Here is a 15,211-nt window from a genome sequence, read left to right on the forward strand (position 1 = left end):
AATCTTAAAGGTGAATTTTCAAAAGTTGTACATATTAAAAATAGCACTTGAGTGCATAAAATAGCATATGTGCATATATCTTATTTTAAAAACTGCAACATACGCACGTAAATCAGTCTGCGAGTAAATTCATGTGTGAAAAAAGACAGACCAAGGGTATTCTAGGGTGGGGCCAGCATTTCCATGAGTAAGTCGCTATTTTACAATCTGCCAAAGTGATGCAAGTCTGAGAACTTGCGTATATTCACACCTGGTCATTATCTGTCGTAAGTGCTCATAAATATCTTAAAAGTTTAAAAAAAAGACTGTGTTGGGGGGGGGGGGGGTTGTCTGGGTGAAATGGGATTTCAGGCTGAAGAGTCAGGGAGCGTCTTCATGAGCTGCAGGAAGACTGGGTGAATTGGTAGACTTATTGGTAAAACTGGTTATTTCATTGCTGCATGCATGTTAGAAAATCCCCTGAACTTGCGTGTGTAAAAGCTGACTTAGGGGGATGGGGTAAATGCATCTAAAGGTATGTGGGTAAAATCTACTTGCATATCCCTTTAAAATTTGAAATATTTGTATCATTTGCACACACTTAAGTTGTGCAAATTCCGACTTAGCTAAATAGTGCCTTTACTGCTACTTAGATTGACATATTTGACCTTACCTCAATAAGTAGTGCTTTCTAAAAAAAATTTTTTTAGACTTATCCAGCTATCTTACATACTCGGATAAGTCAGGAAAGTGCTATGTAAATGGACAAGTTGCATTTTTCAGATTTATTTGGCTAAGTGCTGCTATTTTTCTGGATAAGTTTGAATTTGCATCGCTTTTGATTTTTACATATAAAAGCATTAATGCACGCACATGTACTCATATTTTATAACCTATGCATATTGTATGCATGCAGGTTATAAAATACAGTATCAGCTTTGCATGTGCCCATATACATGAACAGTTTTGAGTTATTCTTCCTAGTTTTTCTGCTTTTTTTGTAAGATTTTTTTTTTGCTTGCCACAAGCATGAACATTTATGTGCTGGCAGCATTGGTCAGGCATTTCTCATTACTTCATTTTGATTTGCATCTTTTTTTTTCCCTGATGTCTAAGACGCATGCCTTTGGATTCAAAAAGTGCATGCATTGCAGTTGCATGACATGTCACAAATCTTCGTTGACTGGATGTGTTGCCTTAGAATAAATCACAAAATTTCTAGTTGTGGAACCTGCCACAAGATGTTCCCCCATGGATTTGAGATTCTGGGGAGAACAGTAAGATTGTGCAGTCAGCTTCCCCACTGCCCCCCTCCCCCCCCCAATGTCAGCATTTGTATTGGTGGACCAGGAGCTGCATCATCCTCTGGCAGTGCATCAACACTGGGGGAGCACTGCTTGTCCTTGATCACTGGTAGAAGTCATAGGAGTAGAGATTCTTCTATACGTCCCACTCAATACATACAAAAGCTTCTGCAGCATTGGTTCCAGCACTGGGGGTCACTGGCATTGGGCAAAGGCTAAGAAGCATCAGCATCGCTCCTTACCTGTGCATGATGCCAGGAGCAGGGAGATACTAGCGGTTATCATACATCCTACCATATAGCTTTGTTGGAAGGACCACTCATCTTCCAGGAGCAGTGCTAGGCTGCATTAGTTTCCAAGGGTCTATGCCTCAGCCACCAATTGGTAACCTAGGAAGATCTGCTCTCTCCTACTGAGGCCTATACAGTTTAGTCATTGGCAGTCTTAGAGGAAGGAATTGGATGAATGAATTCATGAGGCACTCTTGCCATCTGTCTCGCCTTGATGCATTGGCAATAAGGCAGACTACAGTTGAGCTGGTCCTCAAAATGTTCAGAGCATCAGGCAACATTGAATAATTTGCTGCTTCGAGACAGAGCATTGGCAATGATGCAAGCCTTCCTGGACTTGTGGGAACCAGAAGGAGCGTAATCCTGCCTTGCTCCAAGAATAGGAGTGGCTCCACTATCAGACCTCAATCCGAGGCTTCAGGCTCTTTCCTGATGATGCATTCCTTAGGGCCTCCATCTTCCAGGCATTGTACAGCTGTGTTCTCTGGAACATATGACCACAACTATAACAGTTGGTAGTGTCATGATCTGGGTTCAGAGAGCGATAGCAGATGGAGTGGGTATCTGTGATTGTCATCTAGTGTTCACAAATCTGGTTTTTAAACTGCTGACTACATATTCTTGGTTTTGATATTTCCATTTTTTTTTTTTTTTGAGAGGCTGCGGAAGCAGTGGTAAGAGGAAAAAAAATTGCAACAAGGTAGAAGAAACTAGGCAAAAGTAAAAAGGTCAACAAAATTTTAGAGCCTGGAAACACGTGCATACAGTAGTTTGGATGAAGAAAGACCGGGGGAGGTGGGGGGGGGGGCTCACAAGGCAGTGTGCATGCCCAGGAATTCCTGTGCTTGCTCAGTAAAACTTTTGCTGAGAGCAGAGTCTTGTCAGCACCATTGGATGTTATCACCCATGCATCCTGTCATCTTCATGCCTGCTGCTTGATGGAGAATATGTAGTTAACATTTTATCTGAAAAACTCCTCTAGGTGAGAAACTAGTAAGGTAATATAAAGGAAGTTATATAACATACTCCTGAAGTTAGAGTTCCTACAGTTACTAAACTCAAGGCTAACAAGAGGTAAGACTGCTTTTGCAGAATTTATTTATTTATTTATTTTAGATTTTTTTTTTTTTTTTATACCGGTGTTCCTGTATGAAATACAGATCACATCGGTTTACATTGAAACAGAACATAAATTTTTGCCAAGAGGCATTACATAGAACAAGGTTAAGGAACTTGGATCAGGGTAAAATAGATCAAAGTTAACATTGTAATGTAAACGTATTGGCTAACAAGTCTCATTTAGCAGAATAAACAAAGAATTGCTATAGTGTCGCATGTTCCGCACCTACTTTAACTTTGTGTTTTATGTGGAAACACTAGGGATGGGAACCATTCTGCGAAGATTAGTGTAGAAAACATTACAGGCTTTAAATATTTCATTTTAATTTTTCTTTTTTAGATTAAGATTCTGTTAGTTCCATTTTCCTCTGTTTGTATCTGGTCAGATGAGGTCCTTATATCTGGAGCTAGTTTTGAATTTCCTGTTAGGCTCTGGTTGCTTTATAGTAGAGGATTATATGATATAACAAAGCAGATGGAATGTAAGAAACTATGCATACAAAGTTCATTTGTACATTAGTTTTGTTCCTTAAGCTACTGTGGTCTGTTTGCAGTATAGTTTCATTGTAGTTTTTCTCTGTAAATTCATCACAATTTCAGGTTACAGTGCTTGCATGCAAATTATAAAAAAAAAAAAAAAGCAAAAAAAAAAAAAAAAAGCTGCCTGAAATACTTTGTTCCTATGTGTTCCTCTTCCTTCAGTATCTAGTCAAAAGTACTCAGATCTAGGATTGACCTAGTGGCAAGTTCTGTATACTACTATGCAAAAAATGACTTGTGTTCAATTCCTAGACTAGTCTTTAGTTGCCCAGGTTAGCTGGGGATGCTGCAGAATGGGGGCAGGGGAGAACGAGCCATTGCACAATGGTGACATAAGTGGCTGGACGTTTGACCTACCGTTGCAGAGTTCTGGAGAGATCAGTGGTAATTGGCCACCTGCTAATGATTTACTGCAATGACTGGGTTAAGTTGCCAAGAAAGACTCATATCACTATTGCCCTACAGAGACCTAGATAGAAAACCAAGATGCAGGAGAAAAATGCTTGGCCAATTGAAGTTTTCTCTGATCTGTTCTACCAACCTGAAGCCACATAAATAAAAACATTATGGCATATGGCCTATCTAGGCTGCTCATCTCTATAATCCCATACCACTCCTTCAGAGATCCCCCTTTGTTTTTCCTATATTTTCTTGAATTCATATATGGGCCACTAGCTCCCCTAGGAAGGTATTCCAGGCATCAAGCACTTTGTTTAAAAAAAAAAAATGGAGGCAGTGCATGCAAATCTTTCTCATGCATATTCATTGTAGATATCCTGAAAACCCGGCCTGTTTGTAGCACTCTAGAACTGGAGTTAACCATCACTGTTGAAGCACATTTTTTTCATTGAAAGAAACCCACCTCCTGTTTACCGATACCTTTCCTTTAGAATATACATGTTTAGATTATTATCTTTTGCCCTATGCTTTACAGTGAAGAGCACTGACTGCTTTAGTAGCCTCAACCTGGACCTAATCCATCCTGTTATATCCTTTTGAAAGTGCAGTCTTCAGAATTGTATACAATATTCCAAATAACATCTCACCAGAGACTTTTTTTTCTGACCATTCCTCTCCCTATATAGCTAAGCATTTTTCTGGCTTTTGCTATCACCGTCACTTACCCAGCTGTTTGGCACCTTGAGATCATCAGATATGATCGTTCTCAGATCTTGCTCTTGATTTGTGCATAGAATTTCAACCCCTAGGATGTACCATTCTCTTGAATTTTTGCAGTCCAAACGCATGACAGCATTTTTTAGCAATATATTTTAACTGCCAGACTCAGTGTTAAAAGCTTTCTAAAATTCAAATATATATAGCTCTCTCCTACCCACTAAAATAGATTGATTTATTTGACAAGACCTATTAGTGGTAAAATCATGTTGCTTCGGATCTTGTTATCCATTGGATTCCAGATAATGCACGATCCTCTGTGTTTAACAACAATTTCATTACTTTACTTGCACAGATTAACTGGCCTGTAGTTCATAACCACCTCCTTCTGCTTTTGAGAAGAGGAACCACATTTGCTTGACTCCAGTCCTCTAGAACTACTCCCGACTCTAAAGAAAAATCGAACAGGTCAGCCTGTGTTGCCAGAACATTCTCTAAGTTCCCTTCAAATCTTTTGATGTATCCCACCCGGCCCCATTGCTTTTAGCAAGCTCCTTGCGAGCATGCTTTTCTGAAAATTGTTTACTTCACTTCCAAACCTTATTTGTGCCCGTTTTCTGTGGTCCTACTCCTGTCCCTTCCTCAGTGAACACTGAGCAAAAAAAAAATGTAAGCAATTTTGCCTCTACATGTCTTTCCTTTTCTGAATCTCACGATGCCACTTTTGTACTTTGCCTGCCACTAACATACCTTTAAAAAACAAAAAAAACCTGTCTCCTTGTTTTACTATGTTTTTTCTTCCATTTGCATTTTTTTGCCAATATAGGAAATGTAAAGCTATCTAGTTTGCTAAATGTTTTTTTATTTTAGTGCAGGATCTAAAAGGCAAATTTAGATATGCATACCGTACATACTGTGCGCGTGATTCAGTATGCTAATTAGGCCTGGTGGTAAAACCAGGTAAAAGGACGGGTAGGGACACTAGCGTCCCTAGTGCCTCCTTTTGGACCAGAGCGGCGGCTGTCAGCGGGTTTAACAGCCGACACTCAATTTTGCTGGCGTCTGTTCTCGAGCCCGCTGACAGCCACGGGCTCGGAAACCGGACGCCAGCAAAATTGAGCATCCAGTTTTCGACCCGACAGCTGCGGGCTGACTTCAAATTTTTTTTTTACTTTTGGAAGGTTTCAGGACCTCAGACTTAATATCACCATGATATTAAGTTGGAGGGGGCACAGAAAAGCAGTTTTTACTGCTTTTCTGTGCACTTTCCCAGTGCCCAAAGAAATTAGCGCCTACCTTTGGGTAGGCGCTAATTTCTGAAAGCAAAATGTGCGGCTTGGCTGCACATTTTGTTTTCTGAATCGCGCAGGAATAAGTAATAGGGCCATCAACATGCATTTGCATGTTGCGGGCGCTGTTAGGTTCGGGGGATTGGACATGCGTTTTTGGCCCCTTCTGAATAAGGGGTAAGGGAAAATGCGCGTCCAACTGCTTAAGCAAAGGAGGCAGAAATCAAACATTCTAGCTAGACTTGGCTCATGTTATAGAATGCTATTCCTGGGCGCACATGCGCTCCGGATTTTAATGCCTGTGTGGGGGGGGGGGAGAGAATCGAGTGGCGATGCGATTAGGCCTTTGCAGACTAGGAAGGAACTTCCCTAATCCCTATCCTCCCTCTTCTCTCCTCCCTGACCTAAACTTACCGTAGCTAGCCTCAATTATTTTGTTTTTATACTTACTGCTCCTCTAGAGCCGAAGTAAACTCCGTGTGCTGGCCAGCTGCTGGCGTACGCTCCCCTGGGACAGCGTCTGATTGTGCTGTCCTGGCCTACCCCCCCCTCCCCGATCTTAGAAGGATTAAAAAACAAATACTTTGAACCCCTTTCCTCTAGTTCTTGAGTGTTGACTTCTTAATTGCTGTCTTCTACATATACTCCAGTATATATAAGACTTTGGAAGAAGGGAAAGTTCCCTAATAAACAAGATGCTATGTAGCATGTGGGATCGGACTGCTGAAACTAGTTTGCTTTGCCTATTAGGTAAGGAGTCCCTATATAACAAGAAAGACATGGCGTGATCTCCTTACTTGGAGATGGAGAGGCCAAAATGGGAGGAAGCAGGGACCATAAGTTCCTAAAGCCAAGCCCTTGCACAAAAATATCATCCAATGGCTTAATACTGTACGCCAAGCAGATGTCTCTCTTCCTCATATCCCCTGTGGGTTACAAACAGGCCTCGTGCTTTCCCCCTAAGAGGCCCAGGTATCCTGATTCATTGGTCATTTTAGATCAGATGTGTTCTTAGACTCCTAAAAGTCTAAAAACCACTGAGTGGATTGGACAAGGAAGATCAGCTGGTAAAATGAGGGTCAGGTTATTTAAGGAATCTCTGGGCTTGCTTAGCAGGAAAATGCTCGTGTCTCTTTACCCTAGAGATGTTAAAGCTCTCCGCAGTCAGTCCTCTGCAGCCTGATTTAAGTTCAGAGACAAAGATTGGTAGATTGTTTCCAGTTCATAAAATCCTTGGCCTTTATTAAGAAGGAATTGGACCAGAAGAGTTCATTCACAGTAGTGGTGCAGGACAAAACAGCTTACCAGGTATGACCTGTGGTTGAACACACTGCAGTTAGACCTATCAATTTCAAGCATATCAAAGAGCTACTGTCCCAGTAGAATAAAAAGATATGACCACCTCAAAGGATACCATGAACTGTTTTTAAGAATATGGTAGAAAAATACATGCTAGAGATTTAAATATTTTCATTAGTATGCCCAATCTACCCTAATAAAAGGTGCAAAAACAAATCTTAACATTCCAAGCATCAAAATCTCATGTGGTCCCAACATTATATATGAATTCTAATCATTGGCATAGGTCTAAAATTCTGTGTGTTTGAAAATTGGCAACAGAAATTGTAAGCTGCTAACAGCCATATCCTGCAGTCTTTTGCCCTCAGTGGGTTATAGATAGAATCTCAGAGTACGAAACTTCAAATCTACCACTTTTTTTTGGAACAATTTAAAGTTCTACATTCAAACTACATGATTTACTTATGTGTATATTGAGCCAAAAATAAAAAATACTTATCTGGCTCTAAAGCCTCCTTGATAAACTTCATTGTTTTTGAGTACTGATGATAACATAAGATGCCATACTGTGTCAGACCAAGGGGTCCATTAAGCTCAGCTATATGACATGGTTCTCCTGCTCCTAACCAAAAGCTTGCACGTTATGGCACCGTACAACTTCTATACCACTTTTCAAACACGTATAGAATTTTAGCCCCGTGTCAATGATTCGAATTCATATATAATACTGGGACCCTATGAGATTTTGATGCTTGGAATGTTAAGATTTGTGTTTGCACCTTTTATTAGGTTAGATTGTACATGCAAACTGAGGTGTTGGCTTACTTGTATTGGTATGTTTTCATTAGCGTAACTATTGGCCATTAGGGTCACAAACTCTGCAGTTACCTTTGCACTGCTGTTTTCTGCCATCAGCAGAGGAGGTGAAGAAAAGGTCTGTATTTTATCATGCTGCATATTGAACTGTTTTTTAAGAAATGTCACTGTTTACTTCAAAATGGATTGTAGCTAGTTTTTTGATTCATAATCTAAAATGTTAAGACAATGTTTGCATTTAGTCATACTGGTTTATCATACACATTGAATAGCATCATGTGTTCTGTATTATGAGCTTGATTTGTAATGGTTATTACAAACAGAGCTGCTAAATGTTCGTATTGATGTGCTATAAAATGTTAAAGCATCAAAGTAGTTCTAATTCGCTGGTGCAAGATATTTTGTATGTAGCACTATGGTAACCTATTTGCATAAAATCTGATTTCAGGAAATTCTAAAATGACCTTGATTTACAGAAGTGGCTACCACAGAAGTGGCTACTACAATTGCTAAATCAGTTCTGTCTTTGGGAAAGTTTTTCTAAAACAGGGTGGGTTATTTCCAGAAATATCAAATTTTATATCCAAAAAGAAGTTGAACAAAGCTGTTTTGTAGAAGTAATGTAATACAAAAAATCCTAATTTGTGGCGGCATATTTTTTTTTTTAGGGGTCCATTCAGTGTTGTGCGAAGATGTATCAACAGAGAAACTGGACAACAGTTTGCTGTGAAAATTGTGGATGTAGCAAAGTTCACTTCAAGCCCGGGACTAAGTACGGAAGGTAATGGATGCCTTTTAACTACAGTTTTGATATGACATGGTTGTAAACAAGACTTCATTCTCTTAAGTTGCCTTCCATGTGGTCAAAAGCTCTATGTGATATTTTCTCAATGATATCGAACATACAAGTCTATTTTCTGTTTCTAGGAGGGTGATGCAAAACATTACATGAGAAAATTAAAACACCCTGTTTCTTATATGACAGCTGTTGCATTAGGAAGAAAAGAATGCTGTAAAGAAAGATAGTGGCTATAATGCAGTAGTTGCTTGTCAGTGCAATAAGGTGCACTCAGCACAGCGCACAGTTTAACCCTCCATGGTGTACTCATTTTTTGTGTGCAAACTTTATTATGGATGAGCACAAAACTCCTTACTGCAACAATGTGAGTTTGTTAGCACACTCGCATGGAAATATCATGTTAATGATGGCATTGGCTATTACTCACTCCCCCTCCAGTGCAGAGAGGTGTGCTGGCTTGCCTCTATTTTCTTAGCGCTGAAAACTTAACTCCGAGGTGGAGTAAAGTTCCAAGGCTAAAGTTAGTCTATGGCCGGAAGCTGGAAGTCCAGTGTTGGGACTTGCAGTCTGTATTTTATGTGCAGAAAACACGCCTGATGCACATACAGTATGTTTTCCATGCATAAATGATTTATATGTGCAAAAATTTCTGCCCTGAAAACATTTTGTGCATAACTCATCTTATGTTTTTTGTGTACAAATCGTTTCCTGCGCATAAACTATATGCATCAGTAATTTTATTTATATTCTTTTCTTTACTTCAAAGCAGATTACATTCAGGTACTGTAGGTATTTTCCTATCTCCAGAGAGCTCACAATCAAAGTTTGTACCTGAGGCAATGAGTGATAAAGTGACTTTCCCAAGGTCACAAGGAGCAGCATCGAGATCATGTTTTTCTGTGTGCTAAACCTTTTCTTTATGGACATTTTCTGGTTTTTGTGCGTATTTTTTTAACTCCCAATGAATTAGCATACCATTAACTTACAACTGTGTGCTGAATTTCAGGGTCTAGTTTTAATGCTCATCTTTTTACATCATCCCCAAAATTAGCAGTCAGAGACTACCAGTAATGTGTCAAAAGGTTATGTGCATTTGTAGCTGTTAGCCAAGAGGGGTGTTTATGAAGCCCAGTAACTGGAAGTCATAGTTGAAATCTTGGAGCAGTGCACACATCCATTTATTTCAGCATTTATGTGTCTCTGAGCCATAGCAGTGTACAATAAATTAAATGTAGATACAATAAATACCTGTCAGTGATAGAAGCTGGACTTAAATCTCTGATCTCCTGATCCCCAGCCTCTTCTCCCACCAGCAAACTAGTCCTTTTCCAACTAAAATGTCTTTGTGGTCCTAGTATTGTTAGACTTGGTGGGCCTGGTTTGAAATGCTACAGCTTTCTTTTGCTGTGGTCACCTCTTTTCAGTTTTCAGCTCCTCCCATTTGTCAACAGCAACAACTGCCTGCTAAAATGTGGCAGAGGAAAAGGAATCAGCTGAAGGCTTAGCAACAGCTGTATTCTAAGTCCAGGACAAGTTTTTTATGTCCTTGAGGCCTACCTGCCTTTCTACCTCTTCCAGTGGAGAAGAAGGTCCAGTCCTTCTTTCTGAAATAGAATGGTATCACCAAGGAACAATAGGTCCTGAAAATTGTCAAATCTGGTTACATTTTGCATTTTTCTCACCATCCTCCAACCCAGCGACCTTCAGTCTTCAGTTCTGACTGATCTCAAACTGCCCAGCTGTTCCTAGAATTAGTCACTCATCCAACAAAACGATTGAGCTTGTTCCTTCTAGGGCAGTGTTTCCCAACTCTCTCCTGGAGGCGCACCTAACCGGATGGGTTTTCAGGATATAAGAACATGCCATATTGGGTCAGACCAAGGATCCATCAAGCCCAGCATCCTGTTTCCAACAGTGGCCAATCCAGGCCATAAGTACCTGGCAAGTACCCAAAAACTAAGTCTATTCCATGCTACTGTTGCTAGTAATAGCAGTGGCTATTTTCTAAGTCAACTTAATAGCAGGTAATGGACTTCTCCAAGAACTTATCCAATCCTTTTTTAAACACAGCTATACTAACTGCACTAACCACATCCTCTGGCAACAAATTCCAGAGTTTAATTGTGCGTTGAGTGAAAAAGAACTTTCTCCGATTAGTTTTAAATGTGCCACATGCTAACGTCATGGAGTGCCCCCTAGTCTTTCCATTTGCATCTATGATGAATATGCATGAGAGATTTGCATACATAGGAGATCCAGGGTATGCAGATCTCTCATGCATATTCATTGTGGCAATCCTGAAATCCCAGCTGGTTAGGGGTACCTCCAGGAAAGGGTTAGGAAACACTGTTCTAGGGCATGTGGCCAGGGATTATATGCCTGGTATTTTCTGATATCTATATTCAGGATCAGCTAATTAAGATTAGTTATCAGATTGTATTTCACCTCTCCTTTGCAAGTAAAATTCTTGAAAACATTGTGGTGGTGCAGTTGACTGAGTTTGTCTTCATTTGATATCTTAGATAAATATCAAGTCAGGCTTTAGGAAGTATTTTGGTGCTAAAATCCTACTTATGTCTTTGCTAGATGATTTGCACAGGGGATTTGGCTTGTGGAGAAGGATCATTAGTGGTCTTATTAGGTCTTTCAGCTGCCTTTGACGAAGTTGATCATACACTGCTTTTGGATAGGTTAAAGATGGTTAGGATTTGGAGGATTAGTCCTACAATGGTTTGCTTCCTATTTGAAAGGTAAGCCTCATTCTGTCCATGAGTACATTTTGTTCTTCCCCATGGGTTTTTCTATTTGGGGTTCTTTCACCAGCATTTTTTAACATCTTTATGACACTGTTGTGTAATCTACTACATCCCTTGGAGCTAGCTATCATTTATTTGCTGATGATGATCAGGTGATTTTTCTAGTGAAAGCAAGTGGAGCAAGCAATGGTCTCTTATCGAGGATTGCCTGTTTAAAAAAAAAATTGTCATGTGGTATCATATGAAACTTAATAGTAAGAAGACAGAATTACTGTAGGTCAGTTGGATGAATCCAGAGGTAGATTTTTTTCCATTAATCTTCTTGACCAGAAAGGAGTGCCTCATGTAATAGTAATGGATAATAGTAATGGATAGTAATGGATCCCCTTACTATCCCCAAGCTCGATATAAGAGCCTACCCTGACTCTTAAAACAGCTGTTATCATTATCCTAAGCACTTCGTTCCTTAGTCTTTTTTCTTTCCAGCAGTCTTTGCTTCCAAGTTTTACCTCCCTTGTTGAATGTAACTTTGTTCTTCCTGTTACCTACGGTTTCGTTACAGTTCCCCCTTTTTGATGTAAACCGACCTGATATGGTCCCTACCATGAAGGTCGGTATAGAAAAGTGTTAAATAAATAAATAAATAAAATGTGAATGTTAGAGATCTGGGAATATGGTTAGTCTCAGATCTGTCTGCAAGCTCATGTTGCAGCGTTAAGGCTGCTTTCACTTATGGGTTGTCAGATAGGGCCTTTTCTATCTCCCAGGATCTAAGGATGATGCTAGTGTTGGCTAGGATTGATTTATGCAATGTGGTTCTGTTATGGTTACCAAGCAAGTTAATTAACACTGCTGCTAGACTTAGTGGAGGGCTGAAGAAGTTTGATCATATGACATTGTTCTGAGAGCTGCATTGGCTTCCAATTCAGTTTAGGGTCCAATTCAGGTTTTAGTCTTACTATTTAAGGTTCTTCATAAAAGACCCTAGTTATTTGACAAAAAGGTCTGTGTTGTATGCTGCAGAAGATTTTTTTTTTTTTTGTTCCCAATAGGGCCTTGTTCAGGTGCTAGGAGTGTGAGAGATTAGATATGAAAAGAATAGGTCTAGGATGTTTCCTGTGGTTGTGCCCTGGGTCTGGAATAAGCTTTTGGCTGAATGATTTCTACAGAAATTCAGTTGCACTTCCAGAAACTGTTAAAAGTTTGGTTGGTTGTCCAAGCATTTCCAGCATAATCTTTGTGTGTGTGTGTGGTTTTTTTTTGTTTTTTTAATTTTTTTAAAACATTTTTTAAAATTAGTAATCCAAAATGGGTTTCTTGACCTCCTGTTTGATTGTGGGCATTGAAGGGGTAGGAAATACGTAGAGATGCTGTTTTATTGTATATTGATTTTTACTTGATAGCTGATTTTGTTTGTGTGTGTTAGTGTATGTGTTTTTTTTATTTTGTGTAAATCGCTTTGGGATGTATATGGAATGTGATAGATAAAAAGAGGTGATGGTAATAAGAAGCTTGAAACCCATTATGGACTTATGAGAGCTGAGCAAAGCAGTTGGTTCAGGAAGAGGTTCAAGATGAACTCCAGATAATTTTTCCCTTCATTCAACCAAAGATTGGTGGTACACTCTGGAACTGTTTTTCGCTTCTACCAGAAGTTTCTTATATTTGTGGTGAAAGATGTGCACTACTGGTATAAATACTACCTTTTCAGCCTCTCAGTGGCCCCAATACAGTAATGGCTGTACATCTCTGTTGGCAGGGAGTCTACTTATTTCCTTATCTGGATGATTGGTTGAAAATCTTCAGTAGGCGTTCTGGAGTCCCTCAAAGCAATATTTCAACTTCTTCAGTCTCGGGGGTTCCTGGTCAATTTCTCCAATCCAACCTAACACCATCTCAAAAGATCTAGTTCATAGGAGTCTTGGTAGGCTCAGTTAAGGTTTTTCTTCCATTTGAAAGAGACACATTACTAATGGGTCTGGTGAGCTTTTTTTTTTTCCCTGCAGTGAGGCCAAGCATCAGTGAAATCAGCCCTGGCTCTTCTGGGACACATGGCTGCAGCAGTGCATGTAGTTCCATTGCCTCATTTGCCCATGTGGAGCCTCTAGTGGGTCCTCCACAGCCAGTAGTATCAGCATTATCAACAGTTATCCCACCAGATCTTCATGACCCCTGAGATGAGGGCACCCTTCAGTGGTGGATGAACCCAGAGACTCTCAATTTGGGCCTCTTACTGCATGTCCCAGTTCATCAAGTGATCCTATTGACTGACACCTACATGAAGGGATGGAGGGTGCAAACTGAGGCCACATGGACCCAGGGGTCATGGTCCGCAGCAGATAGCCATGTGCATATCAATTTATATGCTGGAGCTGCAAGTGCTAGAAATGTTCTCACTTGCTGTCGGGCAAGAGAATATTGAACCAGATGGACAACCATGTGGCCATGTTCTAGATGAGAAAGCAGGGAGGCACGGGTTGTATACCCTCTGCAAGAAAGTTCTTCAAATCTGGTCATGGGCTGGACATTATAGTACCTATCTCCAGAAGACCAAAACACATTAGCAGACCACATAAGCAGAGTACTGCAGTCTCGCAAGAGATCCTTGGATAATAGTTGTGAATGAATTCAGTCTTTGGGGAATGCTGGTGATTGACCTGTTCACTTTAGAGGACATCAGAAAGAGTGAGAGGCTCTGCTACATTCTTCCAAGCACCAACAGTTTAGGTCGCAATGCTTTTGTGCCAAATTGGAGCAGCAGTTTACTCTATGCATACCAATTCATTTCATTGCCTGTACTATCCAGAAGGTCACTGAGGCAAGGTGAGACTGATTCTCATTAAAAAAAAAAAAAAAAAGCAAAATAAAACCCCCCAGCATGGCCATCTCAGATGTGATATTCATATCTTATCTATCAACTCAGTCTCCAGTTTTGTTGTGGAGCTCTCTGACTCATCTCTGACTTTCTAAGGAGATGGAGGACATGCTGATTTCAGCTAGAAAGCCTTCTAGCAGAAGATCCTACAGCTTCAAATGGAAGAGGTTCTCAACTTGATAGGGGACGAGTCAGCTGTATCCCTTCTGCGGCCTGAAGGACATGCTTCAATATCTGTTCCTTCTCTTGTCTTCAGGTCTAAGCACCATTTTATTCAAAGTTCATCTTTATGCCATTGCAGCATATCACCAGCAGGTAGAAGGAGCTTTATCTCCCTCTACCCATTAGTATCAAAGTTCATGAGACGTTTGTAGTATTCCTAGCTTCCAGTCTGTAAATTTCCAGTTCCTTGGGACTCAGTGTAGTCCATATTCAACTCATGAAACCTTCCTTTGAGCCTCTTGTCAGTGGACTTGAAGTTTTTTATCTGGAAACTATTTTCTTATAGCTGTCACTTTGGCTTGAAGAGTTAAACGAATTGCAGGTTCTGGTTTCCTACCTTTCATATCTGCAGCTTTTTTCACATCAGGCTGGTTCTGCTTACTCGCCTAAATTCTTTCCAGTAGTGATATCTGAACATTAACCAAATTATTGTTCCTATTTTTCTTTCTGAGACATCATACACACAGAGGAGAAATGGCTTTTCATTCTTTGGACTGCAAGAGAACAGTAGCTTATTACTTGAAAAAGACTCGACCTCATCAAGTTTTCTAAGCTGTTCATTTTCTTTGATTCCCAACAGATTGGGATAGGCAGTTGCCAAGAGAACTCTGTTTAATTGGCTAGCAGACTGTATCATGCATTGTTATGCACTGGCTTTCTTGCAGATTATACTCCATCAGTGCTCATCATGTAAGAGCCATGGTGACTTCAGTGGCTCATCTCAGGGCCTTTCTTGAAGATGTTTGCAACTGCTTGGTTATCGGTTCACACATTCACATCCCACTACTGTCTCAATATTTCTCAAAG

At 40.1% G+C, this 15,211-nt stretch overlaps 1 protein-coding gene across 7 annotated transcripts in view; it reads left to right on the forward strand.

Annotated features, from left to right (window-relative positions):
- Positions 1–15,211, forward strand: part of CASK (calcium/calmodulin dependent serine protein kinase) — a 1,033,919-nt gene that overhangs the window by 221,960 nt on the left and 796,748 nt on the right. For all 7 annotated transcript variants that reach the window (XM_029603127.1, XM_029603128.1, XM_029603131.1 and 4 more), the window contains exon 2: positions 8,421–8,533. In XM_029603127.1, the coding sequence (XP_029458987.1) occupies positions 8,421–8,533 (113 nt within the window). The remainder of the gene's footprint in view (positions 1–8,420; positions 8,534–15,211) is intronic.

The sequence above is a fragment of the Rhinatrema bivittatum genome, chromosome 5 (genome assembly GCF_901001135.1).
Source record: "Rhinatrema bivittatum chromosome 5, aRhiBiv1.1, whole genome shotgun sequence".
Lineage (NCBI taxonomy): Eukaryota > Metazoa > Chordata > Amphibia > Gymnophiona > Rhinatrematidae > Rhinatrema > Rhinatrema bivittatum.